The 25,886-nt window shown below is 41.8% G+C and overlaps 1 protein-coding gene and 1 long non-coding RNA gene across 2 annotated transcripts; both read left to right on the top strand.

The window, feature by feature from the left end:
- The first annotated feature begins 2,271 nt into the window (after positions 1-2,271).
- LOC117673665 (uncharacterized) lies at positions 2,272-3,268 on the top strand. Its single transcript, XR_004593539.2, has 2 exons — positions 2,272-2,321; positions 3,187-3,268. It is a non-coding gene; the product is annotated as an uncharacterized LOC117673665 (long non-coding RNA).
- Positions 3,269-4,661: 1,393 nt separating this feature from the next.
- Positions 4,662-24,689, top strand: LOC117673629 (placenta-specific gene 8 protein-like). Its single transcript, XM_034431108.2, has 5 exons — positions 4,662-4,776; positions 15,309-15,439; positions 17,448-17,572; positions 24,233-24,337; positions 24,436-24,689. The coding sequence occupies exons 2-4, from the start codon at positions 15,337-15,339 to the stop codon at positions 24,335-24,337; spliced, it is 333 nt and encodes a 110-aa protein (XP_034286999.2). The 5' UTR covers positions 4,662-4,776; positions 15,309-15,336; the 3' UTR covers positions 24,436-24,689.
- Positions 24,690-25,886: the final 1,197 nt, after the last annotated feature.

Genomic DNA, 25,886 nt, shown 5'->3' with positions numbered 1-25,886 from the left:
CTCCTGATTTATCCCCTTGGGCCTGGCATTAATTCACGATACCAGTAGTAAAGGTATCGTGGCAGGACTGAAGCAGTGGTGGGCTTCAAATTTTTTTACTACCGGTTCTGTGGGTGTGGCTTGGTGGGCATGGCATGGCTTGGTGGGCGTGGCAGGGGAAGGATACTGTAAAATCTCCATTCCCATCCCAATCCAGGGGAAGGTTACTGCAAAATCCCCATTTCCTCCCGATCAGCTGGGACTTGGGAGGCAGAGAATAGATGGGGGCATGGCCTGTCAGAATTTTTACTACCAGTTCTCTGAACTACTCAAACTTTCCGCTACCGGTTCTCCAGAACTGGTTAAAACCTGCTGAAACCCACCTCTGGACTGAAGCTCATAAATTGAAGAGATTGTTCCAAACTTATCATCTCTTAAATTGCTGGCTTTAGAAGGCCATCAAGCTGTATGTTCAGAGTGAGAAAAAAAATGCATTGATTTCATGCGTGCATATTACATGTGGGTAAGTGGATTTGTATTTTTTAACTTTAAAGTTAATTTCACTCCTTTTTTTTTTTAGAATAGAATTCTTTATTGGCCAAGCGTGATTGGACACACAAGGAATTTGTCTTAGGCGTATATGCTCTCAGTGTACATAGGGAGAATAAAATACATTCATCAAGAATAAAAAGATACAACACTTAGTCAAGCTTACTAATAAGCTATCAAATTGTACTAGGAAACAAATAAAAACAATATAACTGAAAGATACAAGCACATGGTTATAGTACTAAATGGGAAGGGATAGACACTACTAAGGAAGAGACGAATAATAGTAATACAGTCTTAATAAATTATTTGACAGTGTTGGGGGAATTAGTTAAGCAGAGTGATGGCATTCGGGGAAAAACTGTCCTTGTGTCTAGTTGTTCTGGTGTGCAATGCTCTGTAGCGTCATTTTGGGGGTAGAAGTTGAAACAGTTTATGTCCAGGATGTGAGGGGTCTGCAAATATTTTCACAGCCCTCTTTTTGACTCGTGCACTATACAGGTCCTCAATGGAAGGCAGGTTGGTAGTCATTGTTTTTTCTGCAGTTCTAATTATCCTCTGAAGTCTGTGTCTGTCTTGTTTGCTGAGCCAAACTAGACAGTTATGGATTTCTGTATTGAGGCTAGTTGGTATCATAGATTGCTAGGAATGCCCATTGGATCATGGCTGCCACAGAACTACTAGCTGACCAGGGTCAAAAAATTCAAATTGGTCATCATAATAGAGACCAAACACTTTTTTATATATGGCTATCTTTATACCCCTGGAGTGAGGGAGTCTCTGGCAATCATAAACCAGGCTATTACTCTATTATCTGCTCCTGCTTTAGGGTTTAAATGAAAAGCTCAGAATTAAAAACCAGCTAATTAAAACCAGAATTAAAATGCAGCTAATTCCATGTTACCTGCAGCTTCTAGGAGAGGATCAAATTATGAATAAAGAAATGCCGCTCTTTTTAATTTTTACTTTTTGTAATTTGATTCTCTTCCCCACAGGCCATTTGTAAAACTATTGTAGGTACTTCAGACGTTCTTAATTTAGTGTCCCAAAATGATGAGGAATATACATTTGCTGTAATGCCTAAATAATGGATTAATTAATTTCAGTCAATTCCACATTGGAGTCACCTCTGTGTGAGTTGGGTAGCAGCTACTATGTATAAATGTGCTTAATAAACATTAAACAAGTGGTTTAATATTTTATACTTTTTATACCTGACAAGACACAACTGGTAAATCTTCCAATAGCCAAAAATAGCCAAGTATAGCAGTCCTCCAAAAATTTTGTTTGTGGGATTTTGCATTCGCAAAAACTGTTTTGAGTATGCCTTTTCCCCCCAAAGTATACCAGTAATTGCTTATCCCTCCAGTCACAAAACTATGCACCCTAACAAGAGTAGTGTAAATTGCACAATTATTCTTGGAAATAGTATCTCCGTAGGGTGTGGCAGGTACGCTTTCAAGAGTAACTCTGAGGTAATTTCTGTGCTATTAATGTCATTGAGTTTTTTTCCCCCAATTCTTTGTTGAGCTTGAATGATGTCCCCTGATAAATATGATGCCCTGCCTTGGATTTGGCTGACGCAGAGAGTAAAAACACTTAATGCTTGCTAATTTGGTCTTTCTGTATTTGTTTCACATGAATTATTTGCCAAGCCCAGCTTTGAATGGATGAAGCTAATGGTGAATTCCCTGCCTTTCACAACTGCCTTCCTGTCACATCCTCTGTACAGAAAAAAGAATAAACACAGCGTGACAGAATAGTATCATCAACCCAGAACAAAATGCCTTTCGGTAGAGTGTGGCTTTTTGAGTTGGTTTTTGTTTTTTTAAAAGCTTTAGAATAGGATAGCGTAGGGTAGGATAGGGTAGGGTAGGGTACGGTAGAATGGAATGGAATGGAATGGAGTAGGGTAGGGTAGGGTAGGGTAGGGTAGGGTAGAACAGAACAGAACAGAACAGAACAGAACAGAACAGAACAGAACAGAACAGAACAGAACAGAACAGAACAGAATGAGTTGGAAGGGACCTTAGAGGTCTTGTAGTCCAACCTCCTGCTTAGGCAGGAAAACTTATACCAGGGATGTCAAACTCGATTTCATTGAGGACCGCATCAGCATTGTGTTTGATGTCGGGGGGTGGGCATGGTGTGGCCAGGGTGGGCATGACCAGTTCAACATGACTTGTGTTGGGGGCACCCGTTTTCGCTGGCAAAGGCACCGCAGGCTGGTCCTTCGCTGTTTCCAGGGAGTTCCAAGGGGCCTTGAGTTTGACACCCCTGCCCTATACCATTTTAAAGAAATGGTTATCCAATCTCTTCTTAAAAACTTCCAGTGTTGAAGCATTCACAACTTCTGGAGGCAAGCTGTTCCACTGATTAATTGTTCTAACTGTCAGGAAATTTCTCCTTAGTTCTAGGCTGGTTCTCTCCTTGGTTAGTTTCCATCCATTGCTTCTTGTCCTGCCTTCAGATATTTTGTTATTAATGTAGTATATTAGACGGCAGGCTAACAATAGATTTAGTAGCTGAGTGGTTTCAAATTCTTTCGCCTGTTTTGTAAGGGGTGGGAAATTAATATTGTCGTATTATATTAATCAGCATTCAATTAGGGAGGATGTTATGTGTATGTCTGACAAAATTTCTATTGTACCATTATAGCTGACATCTTGACTTCTTTGACCAAACCCTGTGGAGGTCCATTGTTCATTCTACAAGAACAATAAAGACTTGTTGTTTCCCATCTTTGGGCATTCAAAAGTTTAGTATCATTAAGTAACTTGTCTAGAGGCACAGTTTAGCAATGCTGACCCATATTTTTAAGTCAGCTGTTGAGAACATGTCGATTATATTTCTGTAGGAAACGGGATTAGTTTTGTGTACTTCTATTCTTATTTCGGGGCATTCAAAAATAGATTAATCATATCAATGTATCAGTTTAATTTATCAGATTAAATTACCGTACTTTTCGGAGTATAAGACGCACTTCCCCCCCCAAAAAAGTGGGTGAAAATTGCAGTGTGTCTTATACATCAAATGTTGTTGAAGCCCCGCCGAACTGCCAGCCCCCACCCTTCGACCATTTTATCGCAGCCTGATTTAGCACAAACAGCTGATTGGCGGTTGGATCGGCCTCCCGGAATACCGCCAATCAGCTGTTCCAGGCTGCGGGGATCGCCAGAGCCCATCACCACCTCCGCATATTGTGTTTTTGGCCTCCGCATGCCCCATTTTAGACCCATTCCAGGTTGCAAGGATCGCCACAGCACATTGCCACTGATTGCCGCCTCTGCACGTTGGGTTTTCAGCCACCCCACACCCCGTTTTTGGCCTCTGTATGTTGCATTTTCAGCCAGTTCCTAGCGGTGGGGATCAGCGATGGCAATCACCATCACTTGGAACCAGCTGAAAATGCGATGCATGGAAGCCAAAATTGGGGCATGCAGAGGCTGAAAACATGACATGCGGAGGCCGAAAATGCAACACGCAGAGGCAGCGATTGCAGCGACGTGCTGTGGAGACCTGCGCAGCCTGGAACTGGTCTAAAACAGAACGTTTGAAGGCCAAAAACACAATGTGCAGAGGCCAAAAATACAACACGCGGAGGTGGCAATGGGCTCTGGCGATCCCCGCAGCTTGGAACAGCTGATTGGTGGTATTCCGGGAGGCCAATCCAACCACCAATCAACTGTTTGTGCTAAATCAGGCTGCGATAACGTGCTGAAGCTGACCAAGCTGTTTGCTACGAGGACGCTAGTCAGATGAATACTGATGGATGCTGGTAGGCAGAGGCAGAATTTTTTTTTCTTGTTTTCCTCCCCAAAAACTAATGTGTGTCTTATACTCAGGAACGTCTTATATTCCGAAAAATACGGTAATTTAAAGTTAGATTTCCCCCCCAATTGCAGAACTACAGGATAAACTTCTCTAAATATAGGAACACAATTATTGCTGGTGTGCAATACCATGCTGAGTGTGACACTAAGCCATTCCATTTTTGCCATTATGCAAGGGAGAGTCACCTCAACCTCTAATTTACTATTTTGTCATGCAGGACTAATGACTGTTTTTGCGCATTATCAGGTTAAGATCAATTAAAGTAACCATCAATTATCTTGCCCAAATATAAGCAGCGTCCCAAGATTTAGCATCACATCAAAGGACCTTGGCCTTTTTCATGTGCAGGTGACATATTGGTTAGCTTGTCTTTAAAGAAAGAAACTTCTGCTTGAGGGATCATACAACAGAAAGGTATGTGTAAAGGGTGTTTTTTTTTTCAGTTGATCACTCAAAAAGTTCTAAATTTATTTGGGTAAATGCTAACCAGGTAATCTTTAACTCAGAACGATAAATTAAAAGGCAGGGCAGGTTGGGGAAACTATGAAAGATTCCCCCAGAAAATTAGCTCTAGACAACAAGCTTCAAGTTGATTTGTTAATCATTATTAACACACAATCCTGAATCAAACTATTTTGAGATCTCAGGTTTAATTAGAAGGAAACCATATTTCATGAGGTCTATCTCCAGTTTGATGCTCATGGTTTCTTTCAGTTTTGGGCTCCGTAAATGAACGAACTGGCTAAGAATTATGGCTAATTCTTCAACATTAGCAAAGACATTTTTCGTTGTTGTTGAGTTGTATCTTTAATCTTCTCTATTCCAAATGTGCATCATTTGGAAGATGAATTTGTCCCAAATATAGAAAGTGAATGAAATTATTTTATCTTAGTGATCTTGAATGATTGCCTATGTACGTGAAAAATCAGTGGCTAAGACACTGAGCTTGTCGATCAGGAAAGTTGACAGTTCGGTTGTTTGAATCCCTAGTGGCGTGAGCAGGGGGTTGGACTAGATGGCCTCCAAGGTCCCTTCCAACTCTGTTATTGTTACTGTTAGACTATACACTCAGCCGATGCAAAAATATCCAAATTCTGAATTTTTGCACTCTGTGCTACAGAAACAAGAAAGATTCTATATCTAAATACAGTCACATTAAAAAGAACTTTCCATTATATTGAGGGGGAGGAAATAAGGTAGAAGCCTGCTGAAAGGGTATTTTATGGGGGAGTATCACATGTATGATTTAATGGCTCTGAATTCAAATCTTTGGTGCACTTAGAAAATGATAAATGCTAATGGGGACTTGTTTAAAAGCTGGTAAGCTTGCTTCAATGCCCTATCTGTCCTTCAAGTTCTGCTTCATCATCTGAAGCTGAGCTTTTAATCTTGCTGGTGAGAACAGGAGGACAGAGAGCAGGCACAAATTGCGGCTTATCTACTTGAGTTTGAACTTCTAATAATAACTAGCCCTGGAGGTTACCATGAGGACAAAACACGTATGAGCATTGCTTCACCTGTGAATTGTGTTGAGCTTCCTGGCATCTAAAATGTTGAGCAATCTTGCATGCTTGCTTTCTTGGGCTTCTTTCATAAAATTGTTTAGTCTCGAGGTGGACAGAGTTTTGCTGCCTGGGGGTGACACCAGGGGTGGGTTCTACTTACCTTTACTACAGGTTCAGAACGGGGCCGCGCGCATGCGCAGAAGCTTCCTGATGACATCCGGGTCGGTGGGCGGAGCCTCCCACTGGTTTTATTACCGGTTCTTGCGAACCGGTCCGAACCGGGGGCAACCCACCACTGGGTGACACCCAGTATATCGGGAGAGGAATTCCAAGCAGCAACCACACAGTTAGATTAATGGTGCAAACAGACAGGGCTGCACTATGTAGATCAGGGGTGTCAAACATAAGGCCCTGGGGCTGAATCTGGCCCGTGGGTGCTTAGATTTGGCCCATTGGGCCACCCTGAAAACAGTGAAGAACCGGCCCACGGTGCCTCTGCCAGCGAAACAGAGCTCGGGAGGGCCACATATGACCCTCCCAGAGTCTGTTTTCGCTGGCAGAGGGCTGCAGGAGGCCGTTGCAGCCAAAAACGGACCTTGGGAGCCCATTTTTGCTGGCAGAGCGCTCAGGCCACCACAGGTGCCCCCCTGATACAAGCTGGCCATGCCCACCCTAGCCAGTCCCCCCTCAAGGTCAAACACAACCCTGATGTGGCCCTCAATGAAATCGAATTTGACACCCCTCAGCAGCGGTGAAATCCACTTATCTTTGCTACCAGTTCAGGAATGGGAGTGCGTGCACCTCTTCTGTGCATGTGCAGAGCCTTCTGCGCATATGCAGAGGGTCAAAATCAGGACTTAATGCCATCCAGGTGAGTGGGCGGAGCCTCCCGCCACCGGCGCTACCAGTTCGCACAAGCCGGATAGATCTGGCTGGATTTCACCACTGCCCCTGAGGTAGGTAAAGAGGTGTATGATTTTTCTGTTTTCATTCTGGGGCGAGAAATAAGATGCATGAGAATTCACACAGGAATGTATTTCGATTGTATTAAGTTTATTTTAGGATTTACAGTACAGTTCTCATGTTTTCCACCTCAAAATCCCGCACCAAGTTCCAGAAATTGTAAACAAAGGTAGTTTCATAACTACAAATGACTGACATTAAGTGTGAATGGAGATTCTCAGTCATGCAGGTCATGGTTTTCCCAAAGACTGCTAATGGCCAGATGATTGCCAAGAATATAAATCCTTCCATTCTCCACCATTCAGTCAGAACTGAAGAAGCTTCTTGGATGAGAAGTGAAACGTCTTCAAGGAAAAACAAAGTCCAGTCGCCTTTTGAAAAAAGCACCTTTGGGACCGACATTAAGTGCTTTAAATCCCAGTGGTTTCAAGATGCTGTAAGGTATCTTCTTAACCCTCTATTGAAATCAGTGGGAATTAAATGTGTTCCTTGTTGTCTGACTGGCAATTTCTGTGTGGCGCTATTGATGAGAGCGTAGGATGGTGAACATTAACCATCATCCCTTGAAGAGAAAAGAAAAGTCATTAGGAAGAAACCAGACCAACAAAAACAAGGTGTGCATTAAATCTGCATAAGCTATTTTAAATGCATGGGTGTGGATTTAGAAATACAGAAGATAATTTTAATATAAATGTAATGTGAATCCCATTCATCAAATGGAAGACTGGAAGCAAGCTTCTACAGGTGCTAATTTTGTGGGACAGTCCTTCAAACAGAAAGAACAAATGGAAGCGAGTATCTGTAGCTCAGGGTTGAACTGTAGAGTCCATGACTCTTAGTTGTTTGCTTACAGATGTTCTATTAGCCAACTAGCGTAGTTAACGTTATCAATGATCAGTGCTAATCTAAAAGATTAGATCAGCACTGATTTAAAAGAATTAAAAACAAATGCGTTTTCTCACGAGAAGAATTCTTTACAAATAATCCCAACATCTTATTTCAAATTGATCTGGACCTTTAGTCTATTGGTAACTTTCCAAAAACAAAGTTTTATCAGCCTTCTGCTGTTTAATAAAAAAAAAAAATGAAGTTCTTAAACTTGTAATTAAAACTTCTTTGGCTAAGGATGGAGAGAAAAACACTCGGTGCTGTAAAACCTGTTGATGCAAATAACCGAAAAGCAATTTCTGAAAGCAATTAGAAAAGGAAATATACAAACTTAGTGTCCTTTCAAAGGCATCAACCAAGGTTTGAACAAAATGGCTATTCCCCTTTTTCTCAGAACATTAAAACATTCTGGAGATCACTATCCCGTGATCTCTTCATGAGCAGCAAATGTCTAGACTCTGGAGCACTTGTGGGTGATCTCGAGTCCCTTCCTTGTGCGGAGAGGAATTCGCTTCTCACCGGCTCTTTATTCTTTAGAGTTGTCTTCAGTCCACCATTTCTTCCCCAAAAATTCCATGTAACATTTCATATATTAATTACCTACTAAAATATATTCTCCTGTAGTTAAAAAAAATTGCACTCAATATGCCTCAACTATGAGGCACCAAGCCCTGCAACAAATTGATGCCTTATTTCCTTTAAGAAGTGGAAGTAAACGTTTAGTATTGGGTTTGCTTTTGAGGTAAATTTTGAGGAAAAAAATTAAGCTGTATCCACCGGAACAGCATTGGCTGCCAATAAGATAACCAGTTTTGGAGTAAAACTTCATTCTTAAGATGAGTTCAAAGTTAATGAAGGACTTACTCTGGATGTATAGATACATTGGACTATTCAAACAATTTTTCTCCCCAGTATTATCTTGGAAAAATGATGATGGAGAAACTTCTAACTTATAATATAAATTGAGAGCAAAGCAGAGGTGAAATCCAGCAGGTTCTGACAGGTTCTGGAGAACTGGTAGCGGAAATTTTTAGTAGTTCGGAGAACCGGCAAATACCACTTCTGGCTGGCCCCAGAGTGGGGAGAGAATGGGGATTTTGCAGTATCCTTCCCCTGCCATGCCCACCAAGCCATGCCCACCAAGCCACACCACACCCACCAAGCCACGCCCACAGAACCGGTAGTAAAAAAAATTGGATTTCACCACTGGAGCAAATCTTATTAACACTGATGATGCTACCTAGTTTGGTAATGAAACGTCTGCACCGGAACATCCAAACTCAGAAAGCACCAGGGACCTCATTTCAACCCTGAACTATGAATATTCTCCTTGATTAATTCCTAACTATGTTTACATCGTGAGTAAGAGGGCAATCAAGAGATCCATCGGTAATTTTTCCTTGCATCACAGTTTAATTCTTTAATGAGGTCAAAGCCGTGATAAGTAGAACTTCACAGCAGGAAAGGATATCTGCATGAGTAGATGTTTTTAAATAAAGAGTAATAAATGCAGTTTTAAGAGTCGGGAAGGAAAAAAAAGACATGAAGGTAAGCAAAAGAAACCAACAAAACTATTCCAAAAGCTTAGCGAAATTCTGAAAATAGAAATGAAGAAATGTAAAGCCCAGAACTGTCAATCTGCTGTCAGAAAAGCAAAAGCAAAAGTTCAGAATAATTTTTTTATGTTGTCAGCACTCAAGAGTTTTGCCCTCAAGAAGCAATTTAGTAAAACGTATTTAAATGCAGTTCAGTACACCTATTTTTTTCAATCTACGTAAATATGATGGTAGGGAATAATTCCATTCTTCCCAAGAGGAAATAAAAAATATAGGACAGATCTTGGTCGCATCCTTGAAATGTCATTCCCACTGCTTTTTCCCCACTTTTACGGGGAAGTGATAGTTTTTAAAAAAATAGAGTTGATGTTTTTCTGTTAACCAGCAATGACTCAACAGACAACTGTTAGATTTTTTTAAAAAAAAAATATCTTACTCTTCATCTCTTTGTGACAAGGAAAAAAGAATTTCACTCCCTGCCAGCTATTGGCTATAGCAGGAATCTCCAACTTTGACAATTTTACGATTTGTGGACTTCAACTCCCAGAATTCCTCAGCCAGCATGTGCTGGCTGAGGAATTCTGGGAGTTGAAATCCACAAGTCGTAAAGTTGCCAAGGTTGGAGACCCCTGGACTACAGCAGTGGTGGGTTACCCCCGGTTCGGTCTGGTTCAAAAGAACCAGTAGTAAAACTGGCGGGAGGCTCCGCCCCCCCCCGCCCCAGATGTCATCATAGGTGATCTGCGGCAATCCCGTTGCGAACCTGTAGTAAAGATAAGTAGAACTCACCCCTGGACTACAGCATCCCAGAAGCTCAGGGTGATTACACTTACTCAAATACATTGCTTGTTAAAATCCAATGCCAAAATAAATGAAATGAGGCAAATCAGGAGCTACACAACTACAATCACTGGCAAAAGTCTTCCCCAATCTGGTGACTACCTGGTGGTTTGGCCCAGCCTGGACTGAGGGGTTTTTTGATTATTTTAATGGGTTTTAATATATGTTTAAATTATATATTTATACATTCATGTATTTTATGTTGGGATATTTATGTATTTTATGTCTTATTGGGTTGTTTTGATTTGTTGTGAGCCGCCTTGAGTCCTATGGAGATAGGGCGGCATACAAATTATATTAAATAAATAAATAAATAAATAAATAAATAAATAAATAAATAAATAAATAAATAAATAAATATAGCACTCAAAGTTGTCCAATTCAGTAGACTAATGGATATCCAGAGGTATTTCACGAGAAGAGTCCTCCACTCCTCTGCTCACAACAAAATACCTTATGCCACCAGGCTTTAAATTTTGGGCTTAGACAACTTAGAACGATGTCGCCTTCGGTCTGATCTAAGCGTAGTACACAAAATTATCTGCTACAATGTCCTACCTGTCAATGACTACTTCAGCTTCAACTGCAATAACACACGAGCACACAATAGATACAAAGTTAAAGTAAACCGCTCCAAATTCGATTGCAGAAAATACGACTTCAGCAACAGAGTGGTCAATGCCTGGAATGCACTACCTGACTCTGTGGTTTCTTCCCCAAACCCCCATAACTTTAACCTTAAACTGTCTACTGTTGACCTCACCCCATTCCTAAGGGGTCTGTAAGGGGCATGCATAAGAGCACCAGCGTGCCTATTGTCCCTGTCCTAATATTCCTTTTTACTTACTCTTTTCATGTATTCAAATTATGTTTATACTTTTACCTGTTATCTTATATATATGCTTGACAAAATTAAATAAATAAATAAAATAAAATAAAATAATAAAATAAAATAAAATAATAAAATAAAATAAAATAAAACAAATAGAATAAAATAAAATAAAATAAAATAAAATAATAAAATAAAATAAAATAATAAAATAAAATAAAATAAAATAAAATAATAAAATAAAATAAAATAATAAAATAAAATAAAATAAAATAAAATAAAATAAAATAATAAAATAAAATAAAATAAATAAAAATGTAGCCCCAAGCCAGCTTTGGAGAAACTTTTCAGTGGCTTTTCAGACCAATGCTTCAAATATTCACAAAGCAAGAATGACAACGCTGCTGTATTTTGAAGACACAGAAGATGTTGTAAAGCTTACATGAGATTAATATCTACCATGCCACAGAAGCTGAAACTATCAAATGCTTTGGCTTCCAAATGAAAAGAGAGGACTTGTTGGAAAAAAACTCCGGTGTTGGGAAAGATGGAAAGCAAAAGGAGAAGGGGATAGGAAAAGAGGAAATGGTTAGAGAGTGTCATCAACATAGTGAACATGGGTTTGGCAAACTCTGGGAGATAGTAGAGGATGGGGGGCGGGGCGATTGGTGTGCTGTGATACATTGGGTCACAAGGACACAATTTAGCAACTAAACAATTATCATGCAACCAGACATCCATAGTAATTTTCATCCTGCACCCTAGAAAACGCTAGAATTCCATGGAGAAAATCAAGGATTCTTCCATTAAAGGATTTCGAGTGGTTATTTGCTGTTCCAATCTTTTGGAAGAACTTCTAGGACCAAGAAAGTATTGGGTTTGTTCCCTGACTTGGCCTACTTCATAAGATTTCCAGTAAAGCTAAGCACTTTTTGCCTTTTCTGGAAACCCACGAGTTCTTCCGAAGGCAGTCCTGTGCTCCTCAACATAAACAACAAAACAGAAAGCATTTCTAAAAAAAGCAGAAACTTGGAAGAAAATTAGGAACTCAGATGAAGAAGTTGGTTTTTCTTACTTAGCCAGATCGAAGACAGAGGCTGCGACCAGAAGAATAGTTCTAGAAGTAGGTCAACAAAGTTCAAATCATTTTAGCAATAAAGAACATAGCATGCATGCTAATTGATAACATCTTCACCAAGGGGAATCCTAGAATAGAATAGGAATTCTATTCCTAAAGTCAAGATAGGAAGAATTAATATGGTGACTCTCCACATAGGTTAGGGATGCAATTCTCTTTAGCCATGCTAGCCAAGAACTCAAGCTGAGGAAGGTCCCCTCCTTCCAAAGACCAGGGAAAAAGAAGTAATTAAATCATCTAGTGACAAAAGCCAACAGAGATCATTTAGTTAGGTATAACTATGGTAACTTTACGACTTGTGGACTTCAACTCCCAGAATTCCTGAGCCAGCATGGCTGGAATGCTGGGAATTGAACAGATCCTAAAGTTGGCATACCCCAATTTAGACCAAACTGAGACATGGTCAAGTCAAAGTCTTTCATCAACAAAGGTTGAGCTGTAAATTATCAGATCAAATGATAATCAGATAGAATTTAAAGAAATCCTTCTGGGGTTCTTTGCAGCTTTCTTGTGCTTTCCATCATCTGGAATGACATGGTTTTATCTGAAAATGGCTATACTTGTCTTCAGTTAGGGACGCGGTGACTCAGTGGCTGAGACGCTGAGCTTGTTGATCGAAAGATCGGCAGTTCATCGGTTCGAATCCCTAGTGCCGCGTAACAGGGTGAGCTCCCGTTACTTGTCCCAGCTTCTGCCAACCCAGCAGTTCGAAAGCACATAAAAAATGCAAGTAGAAAAATAGGGACCACCTTTGGTGGGAAGGTAACAGCGTTCTGTGCACCTTTGGCATTAAGTCATGGCACATGACTACGGAGACGACTTCGGACAGCGCTGGCTCTTCAGCTTTGAAATGGAGATGAGCACCGTCCCCTAGAGTCGGGAATGACTAGCACATATGTGCGAGGGGAACCTTTACCTTTTACCTATACTTGTCTTCTACGTGTCGAACGTCTACCACAAGCGCTTCAGATGGTCAGAGAAGGAGCATAGTCTTCAGTATACCTTCTCAGCTTGCAAATAAATTCCACACGAATGAGATAGTTTTGCAAATTGCCAGCACTTTGAATTGGACTCAGAAACAAAGCAGCAGCTAGTACAGCTTACATAACATTCATGCTATTCTGCTATAACAGCTTCCTCCTGTGAAAAGACACACTTTGCACCAGCTGTAACTTCCAAGCAGCCTTCAAGGGCAGTCCCAGATAAAGCAAATGATAGTAGTCCAATGCAAGAGGATACCTGCATGAATCATTGTGGTCAGCACATCTTGCTTCAGAAAAGATTTCAGCCAAAATTGGGTGGAAGGCTGAGTGATTCCAGAGAGGGTGTGGAGAATGCAATAAATGTCCCATTTGACTGCTTTTACAGTGTTTACAATTTTATGGTCATAGAATTTTGTATGATTCAGTTCCTGCTGGGAACAGTTTATTTGAACACTTGTGTGGCTTGTAATTGTTGCATGTGGCTTGGAATCTTGAAAGGAAGGGGAGAGAGATATTTAGAGAGAGACATTGTTCTCTTGGACAGGACTTCTACCTGTTGATCCAGCAAGAGTGATGAATAGAATAGAATAGAATAGAATAGAATAGAATAGAATAGAATAGAATAGAATAGAATAGAATAAGGTAGGGTAGGGTAGGGTAGGATAGAGTAGGGTAGAATAGAATAGAATAGAATAGAATAGAATAGAATAGAATAGAATAGAATAGAATAGAATAGAATAAGGTAGGGTATGGTAGAGTAGGGTAGGGTAGAATAGAATAGAATAGAATAGAATAGAATAGAATAGAATAGAATAGAATAAGGTAGGGTAGGGTAGGGTAGAATAGAATAGAATAGAATAGAATAGAATAGAATAGAATAGAATAGAATAGAATAGAATAGAATAGAATAGAATAGAATAAGGTAGGGTAGGGTAGGGTAGGGTAGGGTAGGGTAGGGTAGAATAGAATAGAATAGAATAGAATAGAATAGAATAGAATAGAATAGAATAGAATAGAATAGAATATTCTTTATTGGCCAAGTGTGATTGGACACACAGGGAATTTGTCTCTGATACATAAGCTTTCAGTGTACATACAATTAATAACAAAGTAATATAAACATAAGATACCAGCAGAAGAAGGTACTAGAAAAGATGAGAAGCATAATAGTAATACAGCCCCATTTACATGGGTAACATCCTTAGATATAGGACAGGGCTGTGGGAATTTAGGTGTTCAGCAGAGTGATGGCACGAGGGAAAACACTGTCTTCATTTCTAGTTGTTTTGGAATGCAATGCCCTATAGCACCGTCCTGAGGAGAGGAGTTAGAACAGTTTATGTCCAGGATTTGAGGAGTCTATGGATATCAGGAGAATTCCCAGATTGCATATCGACTCCTTCAAAAAGAGCGTTCCTCATTTAGAGCCCCAGATTAAACTAACTTGGCATCAGACAAGAACATGTATATATATATACAAAAGTATGAAGGCTATTGCTTAACGCATTGTAAGCCGCCCTGAGTCTTCGGAGGAGGGCGGCATATAAATCGAACCAATAAATAAATAAATAAATAAATAAACTGCATGGATAAATACTAACTCCATGCAAATATCTTTCATTTCAACAAGTCTCCCCAAAGCCTTCACACAATGGGTCAAAGCAGGGATGAAATCCAGCATGTTCTGACAGGTTCTGGTAGTGGAAATTTTTAGCAGTTTGGAGAACCGGCAAATACCACCTTTGGCTGGCCCCAGAGTGGGGTGGGAATGGAGATTTTGCAATATCCTTCCCCCAGGAGTGGGGAGGGAATGGGGATTTTGCAGTATCCTTTCCCCTGGAGTGGGGAGGGAATGGGGATTTTGCAGTATCCTTCCCCTACCATGCCCACCAAGCCACATCACGCCCACCAAGCCACGCCCACAGAACCGGTAGTAAAAAAAATTGGATTTCACCACTGGGCCAAAGTTTTCCTTACATGATGGATGATCAATCTCTCTATGGTTAAATGTAAATGTTAAAAAATGGGGAGAAGAGGCACTAAGACCTCCTTTGTGCAAACTTTGTACACTGGAGGGGCCACAAATAAAGGTCTCAGAGGCCAGTTTTGACTCTGGAGACATCAAGTTGGTCGTCCCTATCCTAGCTACTAAGTTTATTCAGAAAATTTGGGTGGAAAGAGACATAGTAAATGCCCAATGGCATTTCGGCAAATCTTTAATGGATGTTTACTTTTTCACCCTAGATTGGAGCACCTCGCCACAAGTGGTACAATGGAGTTGTCACCTATTGTCACTCAACCACAATGTCACAGTACCACAAGGAGCTTTGAGTGGCAGTCTGAGCTCTGTGACTGCGGCGATGACTGTAACATCTGTGAGTGAATCCTTACGTGATGGAGTTGATCCTTGATAGCTTTGTTCCTGAATTGTTCTTCCTTTAAATGTTGATCCAGCTCTGTGAGCAAAGATTTTCCACGCTCGTTTCCTGTCAGTGTGTGATGGAATCAGAAGTTCAGAGCAAGTTAAATTGATTAATTAGGTGTTGTTAAGTGGGTGTCAGTTCTTAGCAACCACATAAATAGATTTTCTCCAGGGCAAAGTGTCTCCAACTAGGTCCTTCCAACAACATACCCATAGCCATTGAGTCTATCCAGGAGTGGGATTCAGCCAGTTCGGACCGCTAATTTTACATCTGGTTCGCCAAACCAGTAGTTGCAAGGATTGACTGGCTCCGCCCACCCTGCCCTGCCCCTCCCAGGAGTCTCCACACGGCCCATTTTGGATGCCAGGTAAGTGCAGCACCTGCGCAAAGGCTCTGAGAGGGCGAAAAACGGGCATCCCGGAGGTTCCAGAAGTCTAGAAACTGGCCCGTTTCCGGCCTCCAGAGGGCCTCTGGAGCCCAGGGGAGGCCATTTTTGTCCTCCCGGAGGCTCGAAAAAAGCCTCCGGAGCCTGGGGAGGGTGAAAATACCCCACTCTGTGGTGCAGGAGGCCAAATAGGTCACACCCACCATGGCAATGCCTACCTAGCAATCGGGTAGAGAACCGGTTGCTAAAATTTTTGAATCCCACCCCTGAGTCTATCCATCTGCTCTCAGTGTTTCTCAACTTTGGAAACTTTAAGATGTGAGAACCTAACTCCCAGAATTCTCTCGTCACCATGTAAGAAGATGCAGTGTCCATCCTGCTGATGAAGAAAAAGTGTGGGATGATACCTCCTTGCATATCTTCTCCTGGGTGATTGCAGTGTAAGAATTCTGAAGCGACACACCCATTAGTGTGACATACCTCTTGCTAACACATAATAATTCCAGATATTAATAAGCAAGAACTCTAAGTCACGAACACCTTGCTGATCTTGAAAACGGTGACACAATGCAGTTGGAAATTTCTGGCTCACGGGAGGCTATTATGAAAGTCTATTGTTCCTTTAAATGTGCCTTCCTAAACAGCTTCTCCCAATGTTGAGTCTTCCGGAAGGGTGGGGATGACAACTCTTGTAATTCTGAGACATCATGGCTAGAGCTATTAAACATGTCTACATATTTCATAATCCCCACCCTTCTGGAATGCACCCGCTTGGAGAATTCTATTCTAAGAACAAGCAGGGAAGCATGGTGTTTACATTTACTACACGAGTCACGATGGCGCAGTGGTTAGAGTGCAGTATTGCAGGCTACTTCTGCTGACTGCCGGCTGACTGCAATTTGGCAATTCAAATCTCACCAGGCTCAAGGTTGACTCAGCCACCCATCCTTCTGAGGTCAGTAAAGTGGGGGCCCAGATTGTTGGGGCTAGGTAGGCTGACTCTGTAAATCTTTTAGAGAGGGCTGTACAGCACTGTGAAGCGGTATATAAGTCCAGGGGTGGGCTTCAAAATTTTTAGCAAGGAGTTTTCTGCTCGGTTGCTGGGTGGGCATGGCCATGGTGGGCATGGCCTAGTTAGCCTCCTGCACCCTGGCCGGCGGGGGGGGGCATTTTTGCCCTCTCCAGGCTCCGGAGGCTTTCCTTGAGCCCCTGGGAGGGTGAAAACAGCTTCCCCAGGCTCCGGAGGCCCTCTAGAGGCCAGAAACGGGCCCGTTTCTGGCCTTCCCAAACTTACGGTAGGCTCGTTTTTCACCCTCCCCAAGACTCTATGCACATCCTGCCCTTACCTGCATCCAAAACAGACCGCGTGGGGACTCCTGGGAGGGGAGGGGCGGGTTGCGCAGGGCCAGCCAGGAATGGGATTTGGGGGTTCTCTAAACTACACAGAATCTTAGCTAGAGGTTCTGCCGAACCCCTGTGAACCCCCACCAGCCCACCCCTGTATAAGTCTAAGTGCTATTGCTATTGTTTTCACTTGAGGTTATAAAGATAAGTTTTCTTTGATCGCTTCCCTAGGTCTGTGTGGAGCTTTCTGCTACTGTTGCCTGGGGTGCATCGTGGCCAAAGACATGGACGAGTGTTGTTCCTGTGGTCCTATGGTGGCCATGAGGACACGATATCGCACTTTGTACAGGATTCCGGTAAACTCATTGATCGTCGCGATGTTTCTCTTTTTCTTCTTTTTTCCCATTAATTGTATTTTTAAAAAGAGTTTTTCTTGCAAAGTAAAAACAAAACAAGTTTAGGCCTAAAAGAAAAGTGATAAATTAATAAGAAAATGAAAAAGAAAAACAAGAGAAAGAAAAATACAGGTCGTCCTCGACTTATAACCATTCATTTAGTGACCATTCAAAGTTACAATGGCACTGGAAAAAAAGTGACTGATGGATGTTTTTCACACTTACGACCGTTGCGACATCTCCACAGTCACGTTAATAAAATTCATGCGCGTGGCAACTGGCTCATATTTATGACGGTTGCAGTGTCCTGGGGTCATGGGAACCCCTTTTGCGACCTTCTGATAAGCAAAGTCAATGGGTGGAAGCAGGGGTGAAATCTACTTACCTTCCCAACCAGTTCAGAAGTGCACGTGTCGCGCATCATGTATGCGCTTGGACCCTCTGTGCATGTGCAAACTCTTCTGCACATGTGCAGAGGGTAAAAAACAGGTTAAAACCAGGAAGTAATGACGACTGGGTGGGTGGGTGGAGCCTCACACCGCCATTGCTACTGGTTCTCCAAACCACCAACCGCCATCGCTACCGATTTGGCCAAACCGGTCCGAACCGGGAGCATTTCACCCCTAGGTGGAAACCAAATTCACTTTACAACCGTGTTACTAATTTAATAACTGCAGCATTTCACTTAACAACCGTGGTAAGAAAGGTTGTAAAATGGAGCAAACTCATCGAACAGCTACCTTGCTTAGCAACATAAATTTTGGGCTCAGTTGTGGTTATAAGTCGAGGAATGCCTTTCAGGTGTGAAATGCTCCCGGTTCAGACCGGATCGCCCGATCTGGTAGTGATGGAGGCGGGTGGTTCGGAGAACTGGTAGTAAAAATCCCTGCCCTCCCCATCCTTTTTTTCTTTTAAATGCCTCTGATGATGCCAGCTGAGTTGTCTGATCGTCAGAGGCTTTTTTTCTTTTAAATGCCTCTGACGATCCCAGCTGAGTTGCCTGATCATCAGAGGCTTTTTTTCTTTTAAAAGCCTCTGACGATCCCAGCTGAGTTGCCTGATTGTCAGAGGCATTTAAAAGAAAAAAAAGCCTCTGACGATCAGGCAACTCTGCTGGGATCGTCAGAGGCTTTTGAAAGCATTTTTTTGTTCGCCAAAGAGGTTGTAGAAAAAATGGTTTAAAAGTAAAAAAAAAAAAAAAAAAGCCACGCCCACCCAATCACATTACCACCACCACCCCACCAAGCCACGCCCACAGAATCGGTAGTAACAAATTTTAGATTTCACCACTGATGCCTTGTATATATAAAGGAGCAGCTTCTAATGTTTTTTTTCCCCCCAAGTCATAAATGCATTTACATTTTATCCAATCTCTTTAAGGTTCCATTGTGGGCCTCTTCTTTCCCTCTTCTTCTCTTTCTAGTCACCAAAGCTATAAATAATAAATTCATTTTTTTTTTCTGCTTTCAGCAAAAAGTCCATAATGGCCTGACCTATGCAATTTCCCTTTCTCATAAAATTCAGGAACTTAATTTAATTTGCACTTTAGTGTATTTATTCTTCAAAGCTCAAAGGTATCCTTTACAATATGGCCAGAAGTCAAGAGTGACATGTTTATTACAATACACTTTTTCTTTTTTTTATTGTTGTTTTAATGGTTGACTTGGAATGTACTCTAAAGTTATTTGGGGACCTGAACTGTCAGATACTCAGGTTAAACATCAGTGAACTTTCACCCTTAAAGATGAACAAATATATTCAAGCGTACATTTGTGTAGATCATTGTCCACACAATGAAGTGTATTTTGATCCATAACAGCTTATTTAATGACGCACGTATTATTTATCTTTAAGGTGCCACTTGGCTCCTAGGCTGCAAAAGATTTCTGTGGCTACTTTTATGAAAATTATACGTGAGAAATATAACTTCTCACTTCTATAAGTGAGAAAAATTGCTGTGGTTGACATATGAGAAGTGCTAGAGACCAATCTGGTTGATAGACTAATGCTCAAATTTCTTTAAAGCCTAAGAAGGATGGCCTGGACACCAATACTCTTAGACTGGTACCAATAAATGAGAATATTTGAAGGGCTGAAATTTGGGATCCTTGGTGCTCTCTGAGCTTGATTGTTTTCTTGCATTTCATTACCCAAGCACTGATTGGGTTATGAAACACCTTCAAGAAAGCAACTAAATTCTTTGACTGGTGTTTAGAATAGATAGAATAGAATAGAATAGAATTTTTTTATTGGCCAAGTGTGATTGGCCACACAAGGAATTTGTCTTGGTGCATACGCTGTCAGTGTACATAAAAGAAAAGATAGGTTAATCAAGAATCATAAGGTACAACACTTAATGATAGTCATAGGGTATAAACTATAAGCAATCAGGAAACAATATCAATATAAATCGTAAGGATACAAGCAACAAAGTTACAGTCATACAGTCATAAGTGGCAGGAGATGGGTGGTAGGAACGATGAGAAGATTAATAGTAGTGCAGACTTAGTAAATAGTTTGACAGTGTTGAGGGAATTATTTGTTTAGCAGAGCGATGGCGTTCGGGAAAAAACTTTTCTTGTGTCTAGTTGCTCTGGTGTGCAGGGCTCTATAGTGTCGTTTTGAGGGTAGGAGTTGAAACAGTTTATGTCCAGGATGCGAGGGGTCTGTAAATATTTTCACAGCCCTCTTTTTGACTCGTGCAGTCTAGAGATCCTCAATGGAAGGCAGGTTGGTAGCCATTGTTTTTTCTGCAGTTCTAATTATCCTCTGAAGTCTGTGTCTGTCTTGTTGGGTTGCAGAACCAAACCAGACAGTTATAGAGGTGCAGATGACAGACTCGATAATTCCTCTGTAGAACTGTATCAGCAGCTCCTTGGGCAGTTTGAGCTTTCTGAGTTGGCACAGAAAGAACATTCTTTGTTGTGCTTTTTTGATGACGTTTTTGATGTTAGCTGTCCATTTTAGATCTTACGATATGGTAGAACCTAGAAATTTGAAGGTCTCTACTGTTGATACTGTGTTGTCTAGTATTGTGAGAGGTTTAGAGAAGAGGACAACAATGGGATGGTTAGAGATGTATGAAGAAGAGGGCAGATGTCTTGTTAGAAGTCCTTCCACTATCTCTAACCACGGACCACGGCTAAAGAATGCTCCATAGAACCACATAGGAACGGAGACCAACAGGATGAAGAAGAAGTTGAGATTAGTCCACTCTTGTTTGGCTTTGTTAGAGTTGAAGGACAAAGTGTCTCAGTTATCTGTTCCCTCCAACCTCACTCTGACCAGAAATTAACTATGTCTACCACGAGATATTACAAAATAGTTCCACTGTAAAAAAAAAAGGCACCCATTTGTTTCATGATAGGTTTCAAAGTTCTCAGTTTCAGGTGTATAAAAGTCATGGTCACTCCACTGGTGATTGTCCCTGCCATACACGTATGCACCACCTGCTCCACCCAATGTAATGATTTACATGCACTTTGGAATGAAAGTTCCATTTTTTTAAAAAATTTGATTTATATGCCACCCTTCTCCGGAGACTCAGGGCGGCTTACAATGTGCTCAGCAATAGCCTTCATCCTTTTGTATATTTATACAAAGTCAGCTTATTGCCCCCACAACTGGGTCCTCAATTTATCTACTTTAGAAAGGATGGAAGGCTGAGTCAACTTTGAGCCTTGGCGAGATTTGAACCTGCAATAATTGCAGGCAGCTGGTCTTAATAACCAGCTTAATGTACTTGCGGGACCGCCTACTACCACCAATAGCCTCCCACCGGCCGGTACGCTCCCATAGAGAGGGGCTCCTCCGGGTGCCGTCAGCCAAACAATGCCGACTGGCGGCCCCCAGGGGGAGAGCCTTCTCTGTGGGGGCACCTACTATCTGGAACGAGCTCCCCCCAGAGATACGGAGGATCCCGGATCTGCGCACCTTCCGCCGCGCCTTAAAGACCTTACTATTTCACCAGGCCGGCCTGGCCTAATTTTCCCCTTCTTTTATAAAAGATTTTTAAAATTTTAAATATTTTTTAGTATTTATATATTCAATTTTAAATTGGTTTTAAAAGTTTGGGGTTTTAAATTTGTCGGGGCCAAAATTATTTAATTTGATTTTATTCTATTTTTTAAATTTTGTATTGTATGTGTTTTTATTGTTTGGCTGTGCACCGCCCTGAGTCCTTCGGGAGTAGGGCGGTATAGAAATCTAATAAATAAATAAATAAATTAATTAATAACAGGGTGCCTTAGACCACTGTACTACCAAGGCTGATTTTATTAGAGATGTCATATTGGCACATCTGGGAAAACCCGAATCTGAAAGCTTCCGGGTTTTCTCCACCCAAAGGAAAGCCCAAGTCCCTTCCCTGCACCCACATGTCCATCACATGGTCCAATCAATGGTCCATCTCCAACTGGAGATGCCTCCCAGTCATGCCACTCCAGGTCCAGGCCAAACGTCCTTGACTCTCTGCGAAAGGAATGTTGTTTAGACTAGATATCCCTGCAACTCCATGCAATCCCGCCTCCCAGTTTCCCACAGCACTAAATGTGGCAGTCCTGAAGATCCCAAGAAAAAGATGGCCTCCGGGGCTGACAGATTGTCAGGTTCTTTCGATAGCAACACGTAACTGGTTTCCTATTTCCTTCTCATTGGACACCTACCAAATTATTTCCTTTACAAAGTGCAGGGCCTGGTGGCTCAGCAGACTAAAAGCGTTGTGATTAACTCCAGCTGTCTGCAATTACTGTAAGTTCGAATCTCACCAGGCTCAAGGTTGACTCAGCCTTCCATCCTTTCTAAGGTAGGTAAATTGAGGACCCAGTTTGTGGGGGCAATAAGCTGACTTTGTATAAAAATATACAAAAATATGAAGGCTATTGCTTAACGCATTGTAAGCCGCCTTGAGTCTCCAGAGAAGGGCGGCATATAAATCAAATTTAAAAAAAAGAAAAAGAAAAAAAAAGAAGAAAAAAAAGAGGGATGACCTGGTTTCCTACTTCCCACCTCTGTTCTGCTAGCTATTGCTACACAAAGGATTAAAGCTAGAATAACAAAAAGCCCCTCCCTTTGGAACTCTCTCTGTTCTTTATCCACAGAGTTATCTATTATCTGATAACATGTCAAGTACTTTGACCTGTTAATCTCTTTGTAGTTCATGTCCCTTTCCCTGCTTTTGCCTTTTGCTTCATTTTATCAATATCTTTGCGATGTTTGCTGATGTTTAAGAAACAATTATCCAGCAGTAATTTTTGCTAGCTGATCTGATTGGGGTGTGCACTTGCTGTGATCTGCATGTAGGAATTGAAAGAGGGAATGCTGGGGGGAAAAGTCAGCTAGGAATTATCCAAATGAAAAGAAGGACTGGGGTAACACGATAGCAGTGTCCCGATATTTGAGGGGCTGCCACAAAGAAGAGAGGGCCAAGTTATTCTCCAAAGCACCAGAAGTTGTGGATGCTCCAACACTGGAAGGTTTTAAGAAGAGATTGGATAACCATTTGTCTGAAATGGTAGAGGGTTTCCCACCTAAGCAGGGGGTTGGACTAGAATACCGCCAAGGTCCCTTCCAATTCTATTCTATTCTATTCTATTCTATTCTATTCTATTCTATTCTATTCTATTCTATTCTATTCTATTCTATTCCATTCCATTCCATTCCATTCCATTCCATTGAGATTGGACAACTGTTAGCACTCCAAACTACATTTGTTCCAGTACTGACATAAGGAGGAGAAGAGGGGGCAGCTGGCAAGAGGACGCTTGACTTTTCACCTACTTATTTTCCCTGAAGATAATATCCCCTAGGAGATGGGATGGGAGAGGGGACATTCCTGGGAGCTGAAGTAGTAGATATGGGGAGAGTGATTTGGGAAGAGGGCCAATGAGACACAGAGAATTGGGGAACGGAAAGGGAAGGTTTGGGGTCAGGAAGTCAGTGTTGGCTATGACGGAGTCAGGGACAGATTGTCGTGCTTAATAAATGGAAGAGTTCATCAAAGACTATTTGTTTGGAAATGCAATTTATTTGAGACGACACTGAAACTTGACAACAACCATTTTTCTGAAGTGGTGTAGGGTTTCCTGCCTGAGCAGGGGGTTGGACTAGAAGACCTCCAATGTCCCTTCCAACTCTGTTATTCTGTTAAATGTCCAAGACATGTTGTTTGAGTTTCCCCAACCAATTTTCAGCCAATCTAGTCCAGGTCTGCTTGGTCTTTTTGCTATCTGCCAAGATTTACTAGGTGTTGCATTCCGTTGTGATACTTTGCTTATCTCAGAGCTTCCAAACGTGTTCCGTCTTGCTCAGTCCATCTTCCAGGAATGTATATGGGATGTGTTGACTTGAAACCTGCTCCAAAGTATCTATTACATCCCATATCAGCTGCTTTGTCTTACGGTCTGTCCAGTTTAATGAGGTTGGACTGTGTCTTTCGTGGGTTTCACAGAGAAACAACATCCATCACACCTAAGATTACGACAGGGAAGACAGAAATCTCCAGATAAATACAGCTCAGAGCCAGCTTTCAGACTGCTTTCATTGTATACAGTAAACTATCCTTCAAAATATAGAACTGGATTCAGGATTGTGATTTCTTTCTCTCTTTTTTTTGCTCCTCAGGGAACGATCTGCTCAGACTGTCTCACAGTCACTTTCTGTGGTCCTTGTAACCTTTGCCAGCTCAAGAGAGATATCAACAGGAGGAAGCAGTTAGGGATTTTCTAGGTAGGTGTGCAAATACTTACTATCTGTGAAGGTTGGGTTGATCGGGTAATAATAAACATGAGCAATTTTCCAATGTAATCCCTGTTCTTTTCTGCTAGGTTGGTCAGAAAGAAGCAGGACACATGAAGAAGGACCTCAACTTCTCAGGACCTCAATAGATCTCCTGCAAAGTTCTGCACCGTAGAACCTCCATTTGCACCACTGGCGGGGTTTCCACAGGGCTTGTTTGCTTTGGGCTTAGCGTTTTGTGGTTTGCATTGTGATTTACAGATCATAATTAAAAGTGTGTCAGCATGTGGTTTTTAATTCAGCAAATTGTGCCTTATTTAATAAAACTTGGAATAACGTGTGAGACTGTTGTCCAGAGCTGGGTGTTCAAACTCTTTTCGGGTACAACGTTGTAAATCAGGGGTGGGCTTCAAAAATTTTAGCAAGGGGTTCTCTGCCCGGTTGCTGGGTGGGCGTGGCCATGGTGGGTATGGCCTACTCCTGCACCATGGGGGGGTGTTTTTTCCCTTCCTGGGCTCTGTATGTTTTCCTTGAGCCTCCGGGAGGGCGAAAATGGCCTCTCCAGGCTCCAGAGGCCCTCTGGAGGCTGGAAACGGGCCCATTTCTGGCCCACCTGAACTTCTGGTAGGCCATTTTTCACCCTCCCTGAGCCTCCACGTCGGGCCACAAGAAGGTACCATGGACCATTCCTCTCTCCAGGCATTCTCACGGTTAAACTGGGTAAAGGTAAAGGTTTCCCTTGCACATATTTGCTAGTTGTTCCTAACTCTAGGGGGCGGTGCTCATCTCCATTTCAAAGCCGAAGAGCCAGCGCTGTCCGAAGACGTCTCCGTGGTCATGTGGCCGGCATGACTAAGCGCCAAAGGGACACGAAACACTGTTACCTTCCCACCAAAGGTGGTCCCTATTTTTCTACTTGCATTTTTATGTGCTTTCGAACTGCTAGGTTGGCAGAAGCTGGGACAAGTAAGGGGAGCTTATCCCGTTACGCAGCACTAGGGATTCGAACCGCTGAACTGCCAACCTTTCGATCAACAAGCTCAGCGTTTTAGCCACTGAGCCACCATATATATATATATATATATATCAAACTATTTGAAAAATATGAGTTCCAGGTATATTAGTAAAGAAAGAAGCAGACATACTGCGAACTCCGGAACCTAAACTTTTAAACTTTTAAAATAATTAAAATTTTATTTAACTAAGCTTTCGTCAGCCATCGTGCTGACATCATCAGAGTATTAAACTACCATTACAGAGATCTCTGCCTTTATATGCCATTAATCAATTTGGCCCTTGCGCATGTAATAGGCCCTTCCAGCGTCTCCCACTTGTAATCAGCTGTGTTGTTTTTGCTGTCATCATGCTAGATCATTAATGGATCATTCTCAGACTGTGGATTATGGGAGTGAAAGTTTTGGACCTTCCACTCCCATAATCCAGATGAAGGCCATGTTCTTTGAGGATTAAGGGAGGGGAAATTCTGCACCGATTGGACAATGTTGCTTATAGTTACTTCTTCCACTGTTGGAACATCAAG

Source organism: Pantherophis guttatus, chromosome 8 (assembly GCF_059756535.1).
Source record: "Pantherophis guttatus breed Tessera chromosome 8, ASM5975653v1, whole genome shotgun sequence".
In the NCBI taxonomy this organism is placed as follows: domain Eukaryota; kingdom Metazoa; phylum Chordata; class Lepidosauria; order Squamata; family Colubridae; genus Pantherophis; species Pantherophis guttatus.
Note: the sequence above shows the minus strand (reverse complement) of the source record. Positions and strands in the feature narration are given on the sequence as shown.